We start from the raw sequence: 17244 nt of genomic DNA on the forward strand, positions 1-17244 counted from the left end.
CAGCAAACATCACACTCAACCGTGAAAACCCGAAGGCTTTCCTCCCAGAGCAGAAACGAGGCAAGGCAGCTTCCCCTCAGCACTCCTGTCCAGCGGAGCACCGGAGGCTGACCCAGAGCAGCCAAGCGGGAAAAGGAAATACAAGACATCCGAATTGGAAAGGAAGGAGTGGGACTGTGTCCCCTTCCGGGTAACATGAGCTTGTACGGAAAAAGCCCTAAAGACTACACACACGAAGCCCCATCAGGATAAAGCCCTAAAGACTGCACACACGAAGCCCCATCAGAATATAGCCCTACAGACTGCACACACGAAGCCCCGTCAGAATAAAGCCCTAAAGACTGCACACACGAAGCCCCGTCAGGATAAAGCCCTACAGACTGCGCACACGAAGCCCCGTCAGGATAAAGCCCTACAGACTGCACACACGAAGCCCCGTCAGAATATAGCCCTACAGACTGCACACACGAAGCCCCATCAGGATAAAGCCCTACAGACTGCACACACAAAGCCCCATTAGAATAAAGCCCTACAGACTGCACACACGAAGCCCCGTCAGAATAAAGCCCTAAAGACTGCACACACGAAGCCCCGTCAGGATAAAGCCCTACAGACTGCGCACACGAAGCCCCGTCAGAATATAGCCCTACAGACTGCACACACGAAGCCCCGTCAGGATAAAGCCCTACAGACTGCGCACACGAAGCCCCGTCAGGATAAAGCCCTACAGACTGCACACACGAAGCCCCGTCAGAATATAGCCCTACAGACTGCACACACGAAGCCCCGTCAGGATAAAGCCCTACAGACTGCGCACACGAAGCCCCGTCAGGATAAAGCCCTACAGACTGCACACACGAAGCCCCATCAGGATAAAGCCCTACAGACTGCACACACGAAGCCCCGTCAGAATAAAGCCCTAAAGACTGCACACACGAAGCCCCGTCAGGATAAAGCCCTAAAGACTGCACACACAAAGCCCCATTAGAATAAAGCCCTACAGACTGCACACACAAAGCCCCATTATCATAAAGCCCTACAGACTGCACACACGAAGCCCCATCAGAATAAAGCCCTAAAGACTGCACACACGAAGCCCCGTCAGGATAAAGCCCTACAGACTGCGCACACGAAGCCCCGTCAGAATATAGCCCTACAGACTGCACACACGAAGCCCCGTCAGGATATAGCCCTACAGACTGCACACACGAAGCCCCGTCAGGATAAAGCCCTACAGACTGCACACACGAAGCCCCATCAGAATAAAGCCCTACAGACTGCACACACGAAGCCCCGTCAGAATATAGCCCTACAGACTGCACACACGAAGCCCCGTCAGAATAAAGCCCTACAGACTGCGCACACGAAGCCCCATCAGAATAAAGCCCTACAGACTGCGCACACGAAGCCCCGTCAGGATAAAGCCCTACAGACTGCGCACACGAAGCCCCATCAGGATAAAGCCCTACAGACTGCACACACGAAGCCCCGTCAGGATAAAGCCCTACAGACTGCGCACACGAAGCCCCATCAGAATATAGCCCTACAGACTGCACACACGAAGCCCCGTCAGGATAAAGCCCTACAGACTGCACACACGAAGCCCCGTCAGGATAAGAGAGGCCAGCAGTGTTACAGTACGAAGAGCCACACGCAGGGTCAGGCGTGTCTCTGCTCTAACAGTGAGGTTTTCTAAAAGGAAATGGGGGGACCTCGTTATAATGAGCATCCAAAATAATAAAATACTTAGAAATTAACGTGACCAAGGGGTCAGAAGACTTGGACCATTGGAATTACAAAATATTATGAAAGAAATGTAAAAAGACACAAATACATGGAAAGGCACTTCATGCTGGCAGAACCTGGAAGACAATAATGTCAAAATATCCACAGTACCCAGATCTACAGAGTAAACATAACCCCATCAAAATCCCGATAACATTCTTGCAGAAATAGAAAAAAAATCTTAAAATTCATATTTAATCTCAAAGGACCCTTAAAAGCCAAAACAATCTTGAAAGAGAAGGAACAAACTTGGAGGTCTCATACTTCTTGATTTCAAAACACATTACAAAACTACAGCAATCAAAGCATTTTCGACTTAAATATTTAAGACAAACATACAGACCAATGAACAGAAGAGAGAGCCCAAAAACAAATCTTTAGGCACATGGTCAAATGATCTTTGCAAGGATGCCTATGGGAAAAGGACATTCTCCTCAACAAATGATGCTGGGCAAACTGGGTGTTCATAAACACAGAAAAAGGAAGTTGGATCCTCCCTCAATCCAGATACACAAACTAACTCAAAATGAATTTAAGATCAAAATGTAAAACCTGAAAGTATAAAGCTCCTAGAAGAAACCAGAGGCAAGGCCTCATGATGCTGATGTGGCAGTGACTTCCTGGATGTGACATCAAAAGCACAGCAGCAAAGGCAGAAACAGACAAACAGGCTGGCATTAAAACAGAAGACCTCCCTGCATCAAAGGAACCAGGCAAAGGAAAAACGACAACCTACAGAATAGGAGAAAAAATTGAATCATGTATCTGACAGGGTGCTAATATCCAGAATATACAGAGAACTCTGACAACAACAAAAAAGTAAATAAATCTGACTAAAAACCAGGCAAAGGACTTCAACATTCATTCATTCAGTGACGATATACAAACAGCTAAGGGCACATGCAAAGACGCCACTAATTATTACAGAAGTGCAAATCACACGTACAATGAGATCTCTCTTCATATTCATGAGGAAGTCCAGGATCAAAACGCAGAAATAACAAGCACAGGTGAGAACGCGGAGGAGCTGGAGCCCTTGTGCCCTGCGGGTGGGAATGCAGAGTGGGGCAGCTACAACGGAGAACAGCGTGCAGGCTCCTCAAAGGCTGGAAACAGAGCCTTCACGAGAGCCAGCGCCCACGCCCGGGTCCACGCCCAGGTCCACACCCGGCTCCACGCCCAGGTCCACGCCTCGCTCCACACCCGGCTCCACACCAGCACCCCACACCCAGCTCCACGCCTGACGCCACGCCCCACGCCATGCCTGGGTCCACGCCCAGCTCCACGCCCAGCACACAGGCAGAGAACTGAGAGCAGCACCGCAGAGAGACATCTGCACACGCCGCGCACCGCAGAGCTGCCCACAACAGCCCGTGAGTGGAAGCGACGCACAGCGTCAGAGGATGGATAGACAAGCAAAATACGGTTCATACAGAGAATGACGTTATTCAGTCTCAACATGGAAGGAAATCCTGTCACACGCCACAGCATGGATGAACACTGAGGACATTACCCTAACTGAAGTTAGCTAGTCACAAAAGATACATGCATGATCCCACTTTTACTAGGCATCTAAACCAGTCAAACTCACAGAGACAGAGACACAAGTGGTGGTGGCTGTTGGGGGTTAGGAGGAGGGGAAAATGGGGAGCTGTTCAACGGGAGAGAATTCAGTTCTGTAAGCTGAAAAAGTTCTAGGGATCTGTTGCATAAAATGTGAACAGTCAACACACTGACCTGTACACTTAAAAGTGGTTAAGATGGCAACTAAAAAAATTTTTTTAATTGGAGGATAATTGCTTTACAGAATTCTGCGGTGTTCTGTCAGACCTCAGCAAGAATCAGCCACAGGCACACCCACGTCCCCTCCCTCCTGGACCCCCTCCCGTCTCCTCCGCCCCAGCCTGCAGCCTGAGCTCCCCGAGTCGCACAGCACGCTCCCATTCTATCTGTTTCACACACGGTCCTGTACGTTTCCACGTTACTCTCTCCCTTCTCCCATGTCCGCAGGTCTGTTCTCTGTGTCTGCTTCTCCCTTGCTGCCCTCAAAATAAATTCATCAGTACCAGTTTTTAGACTCCATATATACGTGTCAGTATACGGTATTTATATTTCTCTTTCTGTAAGATGGTAATTTTTATCTTATGTGTTCAGTTCAGGTGCTCAGTCGTGTCCGACTCTTTGCGACCCCATGAATCGCAGCACGCCAGGCCTCCCTGTTCATCACCAACTCCCGGAGTTCACTCAGACTCACGTCCATCAAGTCCGTGATGCCATCCAGCCATCTCATCCTCGGTCGTCCCCTTCTCCTCCTGCCCCCAATCCCTCCCAGCATCAGAGTCTTTTCCAATGAGTCAACTCTTCTCATGAGATGGCCAAAGTACTGGAGTTTCAGCTTTAGCATCATTCCTTCCAAAGAAATCCCAGGGCTGATCTCCTTGCAGTCCAAGGGACTCTCAAGAGTCTCCTCCAACACCACAGTTCAAAAGCATCAATTCTTCACAGCTCAGCCTTCTTCACAGTCCAACTCTCACATCCATACATGACCACAGGAAAACCATAGCCTTGACTAGACGGACCTTAGTCAGCAAAGTAATGTCTCTGCTTTTGAATATGCTATCTAGGTTGGTCATAACTTTTCTTCCAAGGAATAAGCGTCTTTTAATTTAATGGCTGCAGTCACCATCTGCAGTGATTTTGGAGCCCCCAGAAATAAAGTCTGACACTGTTTCCACTGTTTCCCCATCTATTTCCCATGAAGTGATGGGATTGGATGCCATAATCTTCGTTTTCTGAATGTTGAGCTTTAAGCCAACTTTTCACTTTCATCAAGAGGCTTTTTAGTTCCTCTTCACTTTCTGCCATAAGGGTGGTGTCATCTGCATATCTGAGGCTATTGATATTTCTCCTGGCAATCTTGATTGCAGCTTGTGCTTCTTCCAGTCCAGCGTTTCTCATGATGCACTCTGCACATAAGTTAAATAAGCAGGGTGGCAATATACAGCCTTGACGTACTCCTTTCCTGTCTTCAATGTTAAAAACCATACGTTCATTGCAGACTGACCCATAGTGGAATCTGGGAAAGGCTTGCTGAACTGCCTCCGTAAAATCCTGTGATGAGCATAGATTAGCGTGCAGATATTTAGAAATGTCTTTTTTTTTCTTTTCAGAATTTCAAATTCTGTGTTGACAAAACGTATCAGTAAAAGAACCAAATTTGTAAACTGTTCATTATCATATAAAATATTATTAAGGCTTCTAAGATAAACCAATTTTATCCACTATACAATTTAGTTAGCAAGCTGCAATCTAGAAATTATATGACGTAGTGATGAATACCTCTAAAATTGAGGCTCACGAGAGCAGAAATTTGTTATGTTCACTACTGTACTTCTAGTACTCTTGCCTGGAAAATCCCATGGACAGAGGAGCCTGGTGGGCTGCCGTCTATGGGGTCGCAAAGAGTTGGACACGACTGAAGCGACTCAGCAGCAGCAGTATTTCTAGAGTCCAGCACAATACCTGGCACACAGTAGTACTCACCAAATATTTGTTGAATAGTAAATTAATAAACACACAAGGATTTCCCCAGCAGTCCAGCGTTTAAGACTTGGTGCTACCACTGCAGAGGGCGTGAGTTCAATCCCTGGTCGAGGAACTAAGAGCCGCCACGCCACACGGTGCAGCCAGCAACGAACAGAAGCTTCAAACATGTGGGAGGGAGGTTCCAGAGGGAGGGACGTGAGGATTCCTACGGCTGACTCATGCTGATGTATGGCAGAAACCAACACAATTTTGTAAAGCAATTGTCTTCCAATCAAAATAAATAAAAAAATAAAAAAGACTTGTCAAACAAACAAAGTAAAATCCTGAAAATTAAATAGAAAAGTACATTTCCTAGGTTCAGTGAAAGCAGAATTTGTAAAACACGAAGCTGATAAACCAAGAGAAGTGGGTTTGGGCGGGGGAATGGTGACTCAGGTTTAGAGAAGCTGAGCTTCTGCAATCTAGGAGAGAGTCGGGGAGACGCACCAGCGCAGGCCATGCATACTGAGGAAGCACGGCGGGGAGCGCGAGCCGCAGCAGCTAGGCTGGGGGGCGATCGCCAGCTCCACACTGCAAGGCAGTCAAGTCAGCGGAGGACTCGACAATACCCCGAGTGGAAGTCAGCACCGGCCGTGGCAAGAACAGGCCCAGTCAACTGGTGGGAGGTGCGAGTCTCACTGGAGTAGGTTAGGGAGTGAGTGACAGGCAGGCATTTATACAAATACTTACAAAGGAGGACACACGACCAGAGCTGAAAGGGAACATGGGACTCTGAGACTGCTCGCTGTTTCGCACTCAGTCCATCCACTCACTCACCTCTCCCTTCTAAAAAATTTAAGGCAAGAGAGACTAGGCTAAAATGGTGATAGGAACCGTCCAAGCGGAAGAAGAAAAGGGTAGAAAAGGAGAGGGGTCAGCCAGAGACAAAGATGCGTAACCTCTCTCTGCAAGCTGGCGACCACGGAGGAAACCCTTCAAAGCGAAGCTTACGCTGAAAACCACGGAGGCCGCAGAGCAACACCCGCAGCAGCTCCTTCCAAGGAAGACGGCACTCTGACACGTCAGGCTGGCACACGAGGCCAAAGAGGAATGCTAGCTAACCGAAACAGAAGTCGCTGGGTGGGAGTCCTGTCGAGGTGTAAGAGGCCAGGCAGGGAAACCTGATGAGCAGATGCAGGCGGAATCAGGAGAACAGGCTCATCAGATCAAGTTTTAGTAGGCTCATTCGATTGAGGTTTAGGGGACTCAGAAAAAGAAGCTTCCTCCTTGAGCCCTGAGAATTAAACCCAACGCCTAGCAGAGCGGTATCGTCCTCTTCAGCTTAGAGCAAGAGAAAGCTGGCCGTCTGAGGGGAAGGAGAGAGGGAACCGCCAGGTTCAGCCGCACACGCCACTGAGACTTGACTGCACAAGACGCGGCTAGGCTGCACTGGGTGAACAACCGGAGAACCCATGAACCGCTTCTCCACTCCAGACTGAATCATTCCATTTTCGGACCTAAACAAAAGGTTCAAACACTGGCATCCAGTAAGAATCCCCTTCATTCCCTTGAGGAGTAGCTGCTGACATGTCCAGAAAAAAACATAGCCTCCCCTGTGAAAAGTGACACAGCTGATTCAGTCACTCAGCAGCTCTGACTCATTTGTATTAAAGCCCAGTACCTCTGATCATGCTTGATTTTTATTTATTTTTGCTTTGGTTTCTAACAAAAAGGGCCAAAGTCTGTCTCTGCCATCTGCCAAACGACCAGAAACCCAGAAGCGCACGTCCAGAAACACAGGGTTCCTCAGCGATCCTCTCATTGTCCTATCACCAGGACCGAGCCTGAAGACTGGCAGGCAGAAGGCTCTCAACAGGCAGCCGGAGAGAGTGAGTGACTATGTGGACGGTTCCACGGACAGAGGAAAGAGTGATCACCAGGTCTCTCTGTGGGGGGAGAGGCAGGTCCTCCGTCTTCACACGCCAGGACCCTCTGGTGCTCTACGGAAGTCACCAGAGCCCTTCTCAGAGTGTTTCTGAAAATACGGCAGGACAGAGCACACTAAGACAAACACGGAGACCAAAGCAAAGGACAAAGCGCGACGCCGCCCCGAACGCGCTTCTGTGGCCGAGGCTGTGGTCGAGCCTCAGGTGTCACTCGGGAGGTCTGGCCGGACCACCTCACGGGCAGAGCCCCAGGCGCCAGCACCTGCAGACTGCTGTTCTCAGAGAGGAGTCCTGCCCACTCTTGTCTCCCAGTGCGGGGGCAGCAGAGGCCTCGGCAGTCCCACGGTGAGGGTCCGTCCTCCAGCTGCCTCCTGGCGTCGCCGGTGTCCTCGCCCTCCCCTGCGGCCCTCGCCCCGAGTCCAGTCTGCCTGTTTAGCCTTCGCAGCTCTCCACGAGCGTCCGGAGAGCAAGGCTTCCTGCGCAGCAGTGCAGACATGGGGTCTGGCAGGGGAGGCATCTGTGTCTTACATAGACTTTCAAGAGATCCTCTTGTGTCCTGCACGCCTGGGATGAGGACTAATCCTTGAGCCTTTCTGGGGGTGAGAGGTGCAGACCAGCCTGCTTTGGGGCTTCTCCTTGTCGCTGGCTTAGGACTCAGATGCTTCAGGGGTGGAAGGTGACGGCGACTAGTGTTTCTGCCGTCCACTTCCCAGAATCTGCTTGCTGTTTCCCTCCCACCACCTCCCACATTTTTTTCTTCTTCTACGAAAGAGGGTTTATTGGGAATCCACAAAGAACTGCAATTTGGGACCCATACCTATTGTGAGCCACAAGAAAATCCTCAGGCAGAGTGTAGAACAGACCGTGTTCATTGAGGGAAAAGGCAGTTTTGAGGGCTACGGCGAACCCAGTGTCCATAGCTTTTCACTGGCTGGATCACGAGCCTTTCACTGGCTGAGTTCTTACTAAGAAAACAGACACATCTCCTCCTTCCTCTCAGTCTTTGAAACTCCCCCTTCTGGCCTCCTACCAGGACTTGACTGAGGTTCTTGGTTGGTTTGTTTGTTTTTTCCTGGAGATTTGCCCCTTTTGAGTTGGACCTTTCCCTGAAAGCACCGCTGGTCGTCAGGTTTTCATCTCGGGGATCCTCTCCCCCTTCTGCGTGCACGCCTATTTCACTCCTTTTCTTCTCCTTGTAGGGGAGCCTGGTGGCTGCCGTCTATGGGGTCGCACAGAGTCGGACATGACTGAAGCAACTTAGCAGCAGCAGCAGCAGGTTTAGTGAGGAAACAACCATGAGCGTATTTCACCTGTCACATTTTTTAAGTTGCTACTAAATTTTTAAACAAAGAAGAAAAGTTTGAAAAACCAAACTTTGAAGTAAATTCCTCAAAAGTTCATCTCATCTGCTTTATAACTATGATTTTCCTATCAAAGATAACTCATATATTGTTATATCCTCAGGCTCATGAAGGTGGAGACCATTTCCCCTAATCTGTCACTGTATTACCCAATACCTAGCACAATAGAGGAGGTCAAGAAAAATTTATTCACAAGTGACTGAATGAGATAGATATGATTTAAAAAAACTGGGAGCCTTTGTTTTCATACTTCTAGTACTTATCTAGCTCACCTAAGACTGTTTTGGAAATATTCTAATAAGTGAACAATCAGAAATGGATACACCTAATCTAGAATCCAAGATGTGTTTCACAACAACAAAGTCCTTTACTACAAAAATTTTACCGTAATTGTGTATATTATAACAAGGTTTCGCATTCCAGTTTACTTAGCTCTCTTGAAAGACTAGTAGTATAAAACATACTTTTAATTTATAATTGCTACATAAGTATTATTTAATCACAACTAAAAATGTATAATTTTAAATGTTATTAAATAAATCTGTGATAATAAGTTTTAATCAATACTGAAAATGCAGTCCTCCATATTTAAAATCTGTATATCAGTTATTACATTTTAATTTGTACGAGCAAAAAACCACAAGTTTATTAAAAACTTAGGTCTAATAAGTAGATCCTTGCTATTTTTGTCAAATGAGCTCAAAGGGCCATAACGACATGCCCCACTTTGTACGTGTAGCGTAAACTGCGTGTGCTCTGCTCTGCAGCCCTTTGGTTTTGGCCACACTGGGGGCACGCGCGTCTCAGCTCCCCACGCAGGGACAGAGCTGCACCCCAGCACTGGAAGCAGGGGTCTTCATGCCTGGGCCACCCGGGAAGCCCCCGTTCTGTGAGTTTCATTGGCTACTGTCTAAGCTATGATTCTCCTGAAAGGCCCAAAGCGTTATTTAAAAATTCCAGTCATATTTTACGGAGAAAGTTAAGTGTATAACTTGGTCTTGTAATTCTGATGCGTCCATGGAAGGGTCACTTCTAACAGGGTGCTTTCATGGTGGTTTCAGACTAAAACCCTTACAGTCATTCATGTCAGAATGTCCCTCTGGGCAAACTTGTACAAAAGTCCACAATTTGTCTAGTACCATCCCATTAAATGCTCCTTCTACAGCTAATTTTCATCACCGCTTACACTCTGCTTTACTAACTTCAGATTAAAATACGATACTCACTTCGTCAGCCACAAACTCCTTACTCAGACCAAAATCTGTCAGCATCACGTGGCCATCAGAATCAAGCAGAATATTCTCAAGCTTAATGTCACGGTATATAATCCCCAACTGTAAAAACAAACAAAGATGCATTTTAAAATAACAATTTCCAAAAAGTAAATTAGGAAAGTCTTTATTATGAACCTTGAAAACAAACCAAAAATGGCATTCCCCTGCTCAGGGTGCTGTGCCTGTTTATCTGCCGGGCTCCTGGGGCCTCTGGAACCACGCTCCCCGTAAGGAGGGGCCCTTCTCTCGGACTAGCTTCTCTGGGGTCTGCTCTGACGACCGCTCCTTCCTGGGCTACTCTTCGTGATGGAGCTCACCCTCCCTTCAGAGGATCTTCAGGGGCTTTCTTGGCCAGTTCATGTTCATCCTTTCTTAACGGCTTCACGAAGGCCTTCCTGGCTAACCAGCTCCTGCACTGGCCTTTTTTATTTTCCCATAGAGCACCTATAATCACATTGTACTTTTCTACCTATCCCTCCGTTTTGTTTTGTATGTAAGTTTTATTGTAAAACAACTTAATTGTATGACATAAATAAATCTGCCCAAGCTAGACAAGCAGTGCTTGACAAATATGAACTCCGCGTTTCCTGTCCTGTCAGCCTGGACTGAATGCTCTAAGCCTTTCACACTGAGCATCAGCAAACTTAAGACTGTGTGCTTCCATCAACACCAAGTATACACAAAAGAAGACTCTTGATGCTCTCTTGAAGTTGAAGGGTTATACAAGGAGACACACTAGGCATTTCCTTTCAAGATCCCTCCCCCATACTGGGAAGCGTGACGGCCGTGAGCGCACTGTCTGCTGAAGGGACATCTGGCTTGCAGCCCACAAGCGCCCAGCAACCGGGATGGCTTTTTTTCCAAACAGCCTCTTTGGAAAAGATTTTAGGAATAAGTCATTTAGCACCTGCTTTACCACATCAGTTCCAAGAAAACTCCCCGTTTTTGTCCCTCCTGAGAAATTCAAAATGAGCACACCAAAATTAACATTTCTGGCTTTGTGCTCTATTTCCTTGTATTTCTCTTTTTCAAGGTGAGATTAAGAGAAACTGAACGAAGATCCAATCTGTACACACTTTTCACATCAATCACGTTTACATCTGGCATCCTCGTATTCACTACCTCTCTGCTTCTGATTACCCTGTTTTAACAATAGTGAAAGTTGACGGATTTTCCCTTTAATAAACAGAATTAACAGTTTTCATACAATTAAACCGAATTTACTAGCTTATCTGTTGGAGCTTTGCGTTTCGTGTTTACGCTTCTATTTATGGTGATTTTATGTTATAAAAATTACATCTGATTCCTCTAAGCATAAAACAAAACTTTTCAGCCTATTCCTAGGCCCAATCTGATGCATGTACTATATGTATACATATATATATAATAACGTGTGTGTGTGTGTACATATCCCACAAAAGTAACTAAAGGCATAAAGCTCACCTCCACACCATGGATTCTATCAGAAGGAACACGGACGCCCCTTCCCACACTTCAGCTGAGCACTTCAGCTCCCACCCGAGGCTCCCCTTGCTTTAAGGCCCTGCAGCCCTGCGCGCCCCAGAGCCACTTTCACGCTCCTTCCTGCTCATCGCCCTTCCCTTCACTCCCCTCAGGCCTCCTGTTCTGACCCTGTCCCTGCCTCCCTGCCCGGTTATGCTTCTGCCTGACCCAGACTCACCCATCTCTCCATCCTTTCCTTCCCGTATCTTCTCATCTTTCCTCACAGCCTCTCCCATCCATTGCTCCCATCCTGCAATCCCAATCTCCCTGCCCCTTTAAAAGTTTCATCTTTTCCCCTCATTTCTCTCCATTCTTTTTTGTGCTGCATAATCAGCTCTTTCATCTCTTTTTATCTGCAATCTAGTTTAGAACATGAGCATATAACAAAGAAAAACAGTGACTTTATGACGTACTCATATCATCCAAATGTAGTGATTCAGGTCATGCTCCTTGTGGTCTCACACAATTATGATAAAAAGTGTTCTAGTACTTTCTATTTCTTAGGCAACACACAAACCTAATCCACATAATGACTGTTTGCTTCTACAATAATGTGTCCTCATTAAAAAAAAGTTTTTAGTCAAAATATCTTGGATCAAGATTAACAGTATCTGAAATAATTTTTTAAAGTTGAAGCTGATTTTATAGAATTCAAACTCACATACATACATGAATACCACTTAAAGTTTTTAGTAACTGAGCTTATGTCAATGAAGGTCATGGAGTGGGAGGGATGGAGGGGAGCAAGAGAGGACCTCGGGGCAAAACAAACGGAAAATTGGGCCATAGCCGGCAGTGGGATAGCTGGGTCTGTAGGTAAGTGCTTCTTTCAACTGTCTCAAGCTAACAGGGAAACGTACCCTGAAGAAATATGGGCAGAGTCTGCAGCGCAGTAAGCCACAATTAAGGAAGCACATATTAAGACTTGTGGTCTAATCTTGAAGGTTACTTTAAGAACAATTTTTTAAAAATTCTAATGGTACTGGGTAATAAGCATTAGGATTTGTCATGAACAAAACCAAAAAAAAAGTGCTCAGGTTCTGCCTTCTTAATCTGCATCCCAGGAACCACAGAAGGAAAGAGCCATTTAAAGAGGGAAGGGTGAGACTGAGCCCGCTTGCGGTCTGCAGAGTGCGCCTCCACCGTCTCCCCGGGGACGATGCCGTGCCAGCACATCAGCGCTCCTCATCCCACCATCACCTCAGTCACCAGATTTTTCAAGGCAAATCCCGGAAGTGGAGCGTCTTACCTTGTGGAGGTGTCCGAGGGCAAGCACGATCTCTCCAGCATAGATCTGCACCTCGCGCTCTGTGAAGCGCTCTCTCTGAGAAAGATGAGTAAAAAGCTCTCCACCATTTATATAATCTAAAAACGAAATATAGTTTTTCTGTCTTTGACTTGTATTCATAAACTAAAGGAAGTATTTCCTTTTAATCACTTTGGATTACCCATAAGGCACTGATTTTAACATATTATTTTGGCAGAATTCTTAGTATATAGTTTCATATAGAAAATATTACTAAATTTATATAAATACAGTTTTATAAGTTAATGACTACCCTAAAATGCAATCAAATGAATTAGCATAGAATATTGTTATTAAAACTATGATGTGAAATCTGCATATATTTAAATAATTTTCCCCAATGCAGCATATCAGAAACCTGTGCCATTACCGTGCAACCCTACCTTTCTGTAGAGTACCAAATCACCAAGCACTACAGCAGCTAAAGCACGATGAACGGAGCAAGACAAACAGGAGTCCCAGCCATGGCCTTGTCGTAACGGCCAGCCACTTTTTTTTTAGCAGATTCCCTGTTTTTCAGAATTGTCTGGAAAGTCCTTCCAAAACTGTGTATTAAGTAGCAGGTAGCCTTATTGTGCCATGTAACTCAAGAGTAAAAGCAGGAGTACACAGCTGAATCAAAACCTGAAACGAAAAGATGCCCGTTTCCCTTTCAATTTGCCCTTTTTATCCCACGAGGAATAATGAAATAAGAGACAGAAAAGCTACAGTGAAAAGTAAACAAGGAGCGGAATAATAGCAAGCCACAGCAGAGTTCATGATCGGTCTAAGGCGCCATTTGCTGACACAGCGCTAACAGTCTGATCAGAAACTAACCACCACCCTGGACAGCATCTGTGTGCGAGAAACAACGTACACTCGGAAAATAGCTGCAGGCGTGGGCTACAAATGCCGAAAGGACAGGGCTGAGAAGAGCACACGCCCCAGGGAGAGCCGTCTGTCAAGTTTACCACAATCTGATCAAAGACCAAAGGAAAATCTTCACAAACTCACAAATTTTTATCTTGCCCATTTAACTTTAAATTCCAAACAGCAGATTCCACAGAATGAAAGGGCTCTAAAAGCTACTTGCGTTGCAACGTATTTTACAAAGCACAAGACAGCAAAAAGCACCGCCCTTCTAAGACTTCTGTATTTTGCCAGATACTTCCGATTGCTGCACTTAATTATATCCTAACACAAACTAATTATTAAAAAGGTGTAAAGGAACACAGCATTCCTGCAAACTAACAATGAATATTTTCTGCCTCTAAGTAGTTACTTAAATTGTCACGGCCCAGAAGTAGGTGTTCATAGGTTAGCTGACTGAATGACGAACTCCTACGCATCCGTGAGTGTCCTACTCAATTCCTCTTCAATCCCCTCTCAAGCAGCGGGGATTAGTTGCTTATTAAGACTCACACAACATCGATTATCTCGCTGCGCTGAAAATACCTGCATGCTTTCTTTCTCTGCTGCGTTCTGAGCCTTTTAAAGTCGCGATCAATGTATTCATCTTAAAAAATCCAACAAGTGCTTCCATGCGGTATGCACTCAACAGATGCTTAGTGCTGTATTAACTGAACACAAATCCTTTCTACTGGAATAAATACTGGAGTCTGAAAACATCACTCTGAAACTCAAAGGCAAGTGGGTTGTGGGGGAAAAAAATATCCAGTGTACTCCTGTCTTTGAGGCAACTTGATACAATCCAAAGAACTCAGGCTTTATAATCAAGAGACCTGAACCAGGTCACAGAGTCAGACACAACCGAGTGACTAACACACAGACCACGGCTCCACTGTGTCCTGCCCTAAGCAGAGGAAGCCTCTCTCAGTGCCAGTTCTTAACAAAACGGGAATCAGAACTACTACAGGTTACTGTTGCTCAGAGCACAAAAAAAGTGTTTTCCTTTCATTTACTGGGGAGACTAAGAAGAACTAACTACAGACCTAAGAAGACAACCCTGAAACAACACTGAGTAGCTTTCCTACTTGTAGAGCAGGCCAGGGGCCCAGGGAGCAGGCTTGCGTCCATAACACATGAAGGCTTCATCTGCAGGCCCAGGGCTGCACACTGCAGAAAGTGAACCGCCAGCTCTACCCGGCGGTCCAGACTTCAGCACCGGGAAGGCAGGTAGAGAGGCAGCCAACGGGCAACACAGCAGCAGCTACGACGTCTGGACCCTCGCTACGGAACAGACGCCCTCATCCACGGCAGGGACGTAAGGTTAGCGGGAGTCTCTGTAAGGTAAGCGTCCGGTACCCTCGGTCGTTATAACCCTAGTAGGTCTGTTTGGTGGGTCATTGTGGTTTTAATTTGCATTTTCTTGAATGACAACATTATTTAGTATCTTTCCCTGGCTTACTGGATATTTCTATACCTTTTTTTTTTTTCCTATACCTTCTTTTGTGAAACATCTATTAAGGGTTTTTTTCCTTGCCCCTTTTGGTTTTTTCTATTTTGACTGAAGTATAATTCACATACTGTGAAATCCACCAGTTTGAAGTGTAAGATTCAGTGGTTTTTCACATATGAAGACTGGTGCAACCATCACTATAGATTCAAATTTAAAATATTTTTACACACTCCCTCCCAGAAACCCCAATTTATCTGCTTTTCTTTAGCTGCTTTTGCTTTTGATGTCACATTTAAGAAATCACTGCCAAAACCAATGTCAAAAAATGTACCCCTATGTTTTCCTCTAAGAGACTTACAGGCTCAGCCTCACTTTTCGCCTCTGGCCCTTTCTGAGCCACGCTTTGAGGCGCTGTGAGTTAGGGTAGGTCTGTCTGGTGCGTCGTCGCGTGTCATCATGGTCTTGCAATTTCCTGAATAAAACAGGATTCAGCATCTCTCCAGGGCTTGCTGCAAACGTACTTCACGTGTTTGCATGTGGCTTTCCAGCTGTCCCAGTACCGTTAGTTTAAGACTATTCTTTCCTCACTGGCATCCTTGCCAAAAAACTGACTGACCACACGTGTGAGGGTCTATGTCTAGACTCTCAGTCCTCTCCTGTCTCTCTTTACTCCGGTGCTGCCTGACCGCACGTGTGAGGGTCCAGACTCTCAGTCCTCTCATTTCTCTCTTTATTCCGGTGCTGCCTGACCGCATGTGTGAGGGTCTATGTCTAGACTCTCAGTCCTCTCCTGTCTCTCTTTGTTCCGGTGCTGCCTGACCGCACATGTGAGGCTCTATGTCTAGACTCTCAGCCCTCTCCTGTCTCTCTTTGTTCCGGTGCTGCCTGACCACATGTGTGAGGGTCTATGTCTAGACTCTCAGTCCTCTCCTGTCGCTCTCTGTTCCGGTGCTGCCTGACCGCACGTGTGAGGGTCTATGTCTAGACTCTCAGTCCTCTCCTGTCTCTCTTTGTTCCGGTGCTGCCTGACCGCACGTGTGAGGCTCTATGTCTAGACTCTCAGTCCTCTCCTGTCTCTCTCTGTTCCGGTGCTGCCTGACCGCACGTGTGAGGGTCTATGTCTAGACTCTCAGTCCTCTCCTGTCTCTCTCTGTTCCGGTGCTGCCTGACCGCACGTGTGAGGGTCTATGTCTAGACTCTCAGTCCTCTCCTGTCGCTCTCTGTTCCGGTGCTGCCTGACCGCACGTGTGAGGGTCTATGTCTAGACTCTCAGTCCTCTCCTGTCTCTCTTTGTTCCGGTGCTGCCTGACCGCACGTGTGAGGGTCTATGTCCAGACTCTCAGTCCTCTCCTGTCTCTCTTTGTTCCGGTGCCACACTTTCTTGATGCTGTAGCTTTGCAGCAGGTTTTAAAAGTGTTCGTCTTGCTACTTAACTCTTCCTTTCCAAAACTGTTTTAGCTGTTCTAAGGTTCCTTGATTTTACCATATAAAATTTAGAATGACTGTCAATTTTCATAAGAAAATAAGCTGGGATTTTGAGAGAGGGTTGTTAAAACTACAGATCAATTTGGGGAGTACTGCCATCTTAAGGCAATGGTAGCCCACTCCAGTACTCTTGCCTGGAAAATCCCATGGACAGAAGAGCCTGGTAGGCTGCAGTCCATGGGGTTGCAAAGAGTTGGACACGACTGAGCAGCTGAACAACAACACGCCTCTGAACCTACTGTGTATACACTACAGGCAGTACGCGGTTGAGTCTTTCCCCTCCTCTGACAATCTCTCGTCTTTGACTGCATCTACTAACCCATTCACACTGAATGTCATCACTGGCACAGCTGGACTTGCTGTTGCTCATTCACTCAGTCGTGTCTGACTCTTTGCAGCTCCGTGGACTGCAGCATGTCAGGCTTCGCTGCCCTTCACCAACTCCGAGAGTTTACCCAAACTCACGTCCATTGAATCGGTGATGCCATCCAACCATCTCATCCTCTGTCATCCCCTTCTCCTCCTTCCTTCAATCTTGCCACCATCAGGGTCTTTTCTAATGAGTTGGCTCTTCGAATCAAGAGGCCAAAGTACTGGAGCTTCACCTTCATCAATTCTTCCAATGAATATTCAGGATTGATTAACTTTAGGACTGACTGGTTGGATCTCCTTGCAGTCCAAGGGACTCTCAAGAGTCTTCTCCAATATCACAGTTCAAACG

The 17244-nt window shown here is 46.5% G+C and overlaps 1 protein-coding gene across 15 annotated transcripts in view; it reads right to left on the minus strand.

Annotated features, from left to right (window-relative positions):
• RPS6KA5 (ribosomal protein S6 kinase A5) overlaps positions 1–17244 on the minus strand; it is a 190646-nt gene that overhangs the window by 69028 nt on the left and 104374 nt on the right. For 12 of the 15 annotated variants that reach the window (XM_042252868.2, XM_042252869.2, XM_042252870.2 and 9 more), the window contains 2 exons: positions 12644–12759; positions 9844–9951 (listed from right to left, as the gene is read on the minus strand). The exons of 2 other annotated variants lie outside the window; for them this stretch is intronic. In XM_042252868.2, the coding sequence (XP_042108802.1) occupies positions 9844–9951; positions 12644–12759 (224 nt within the window). The remainder of the gene's footprint in view (positions 1–9843; positions 9952–12643; positions 12760–17244) is intronic. One more of the 15 variants, XM_042252878.2, reaches the window with a different exon arrangement.

Source organism: Ovis aries, chromosome 7, assembly GCF_016772045.2.
Source record: "Ovis aries strain OAR_USU_Benz2616 breed Rambouillet chromosome 7, ARS-UI_Ramb_v3.0, whole genome shotgun sequence".
NCBI classification, from domain to species: domain Eukaryota; kingdom Metazoa; phylum Chordata; class Mammalia; order Artiodactyla; family Bovidae; genus Ovis; species Ovis aries.